Here is a 1911-nt window from a genome sequence, read left to right as displayed (position 1 = left end):
GCTAGCACACCCTGAGCACATGTGAGTTAACCTATTCCTCTTATCTGCAAGACATATCGACATAATTTTTCATATCTGGCCGATGCCGATATTTACATTCAAAGCCATTATCGGCCACTTTGTGACGGTACCTTGTTTTTGTTCTTCTGTAATTCAACGGCATGTTGTCAGTTATTCCTGATCCACATATGCATAGATTCCTTTTTGCATGAGCAATTTATGATATATTAATGCAGAACAGAACATTTTTATTTGCAAACATCTCTTTATTTGTACAAATCGCTGCACAATCATTTAATCCCGAATTCCACAGACTCAACTTGAAAGACATTTGTTTGTGGTTATTAAGATACATGTATAAAATTTATGCAGTACATGGATAATTGTGCGTGCATCTATTAATCATTTAGTCTAATATCATCCCATACGATTCCGATATCAGTCCGATAATATCGTGCATCCCTATTTTATTGTATTTTTTAATAAAAGAAAATGTAGCCTTGGTGAGCATAAGAGACTTCTTTCATAAACATTAAAAAACTGTTAAGTATACCAAACTTTTGACCGCTAGTATAGAATTTGAGTAAACATTTATAACTCAATTTCCCAAATGCCCATGGTATGGAAAAACCATCAAAATACAGATACGATTGCAAAACAATGTTTCAAAATGTGTAAGGATTTGTGTAAGGAATGGAAAAGCAATAAACTGACATCAGATACTGTTGTTATACCTGCTGCTAACCAATGTAATCACAGACAACCCAATCACATCTCTGCAGGGGATGCAATATGAGATGGCTGAGAAACTGAGTGCATTTACAACTCAAAGAAAATTGTGATCTCAAAGTCACAAACCCGTTCTTCTGATGATTTCCCACACTGCCGCTGCTGTGGCTGGCACCATGCACCTCTGGTCCAAGCAGAGTTTCCCAATGTTTACTATGTGGAATCCATCAACGTCTTTTTCTGGGGCAACAGCATTGCATATGGCTCTCTCGTTGATGTGCTCTGTAAGAGAGAGAGAGATATTCAAAATATGAGTTCACTTTGCAAACCTGATTCAGATACAAACACAGTGAAGATCCTAACTTTGAATGACTCTATTTTTATTTGCAATACACCATTTTACATGATCAGTTTCACAGTTTGATCCAGCAGAATCCTAGAGTACCTGGAAGAGGGAGTTGGACCAGCAGCCCACTGATGCCCCTGTCTCTGTTGAATTTGTCTATCAGCTCCAACATCTCTTCCTGAGATACTGATGCTGGCCTGAAGATTGTGCTGCTTGACATGCCTTGACAAATTGACAAGTACCATTCGAAGAAGAGATTAGTGAACACATGATTCATTTTGTACTGTAAAATACATAATAAAATTACATAATGATTTTATGTAAAATTCCATTTTCATGTTTCACAACATTAACGTAAGCATTAAATGCAGAAAAACGGTTGTCTTTACTTTTAACAGCAACTTGCAATCTTAATCTTTCCTATATAACGTGATATGTATTAGGGCTGCACGATAAATCTCATGCGATATTTAATGCGCATCTTGTTAGTAAAGTCGGTTCTATAATAAGCGGTAAATCTCCATCATGTGCGTGCTTTCACATGAGGCAGCATTTACTACTAGGCCTGTCGCAATAATCAATATATCGACTTATCGCGCAATATATGTACATGACCGCAATAATTTTTGGTGACGCAATATATCGCACATTATATTTACTTAAAAATGTATGTCACCATGTTTTGTACATTCCACTTGCGCCTGTGTCTTTTGCAGCTTCTCGAACATAACGTGGTGTAGTCATGAGGTGCTAGTTCACATTTAAAAAATGCTTCTACAAAAAAAGTTTCATCTGCAGATATGGTCTTGTTTAGGGATCTGTGCCTTTGTGCATAC

General features: G+C 36.8%; 1 protein-coding gene across 2 annotated transcripts in view; it reads right to left on the bottom strand.

Annotated features, from left to right (window-relative positions):
* Positions 1-1911, bottom strand: part of LOC107711902 (probable bifunctional methylenetetrahydrofolate dehydrogenase/cyclohydrolase 2) — a 17070-nt gene that overhangs the window by 10099 nt on the left and 5060 nt on the right. For both annotated transcript variants that reach the window (XM_016516987.1, XM_016516986.1), the window contains exons 3-4: positions 1175-1297; positions 859-1011 (exon numbers count right to left, since the gene is read on the bottom strand). In XM_016516987.1, coding sequence (XP_016372473.1) covers positions 859-1011; positions 1175-1297 — 276 coding nt within the window. The remainder of the gene's footprint in view (positions 1-858; positions 1012-1174; positions 1298-1911) is intronic.

The sequence above is a fragment of the Sinocyclocheilus rhinocerous genome, unplaced genomic scaffold, assembly GCF_001515625.1.
Source record: "Sinocyclocheilus rhinocerous isolate Xijiao unplaced genomic scaffold, SAMN03320098_v1.1 scaffold988, whole genome shotgun sequence".
Taxonomy (NCBI): domain Eukaryota; kingdom Metazoa; phylum Chordata; class Actinopteri; order Cypriniformes; family Cyprinidae; genus Sinocyclocheilus; species Sinocyclocheilus rhinocerous.
The sequence above is the reverse complement of the archived record's forward strand: the minus strand, read 5'-3'. Positions and strand labels throughout refer to the sequence as shown.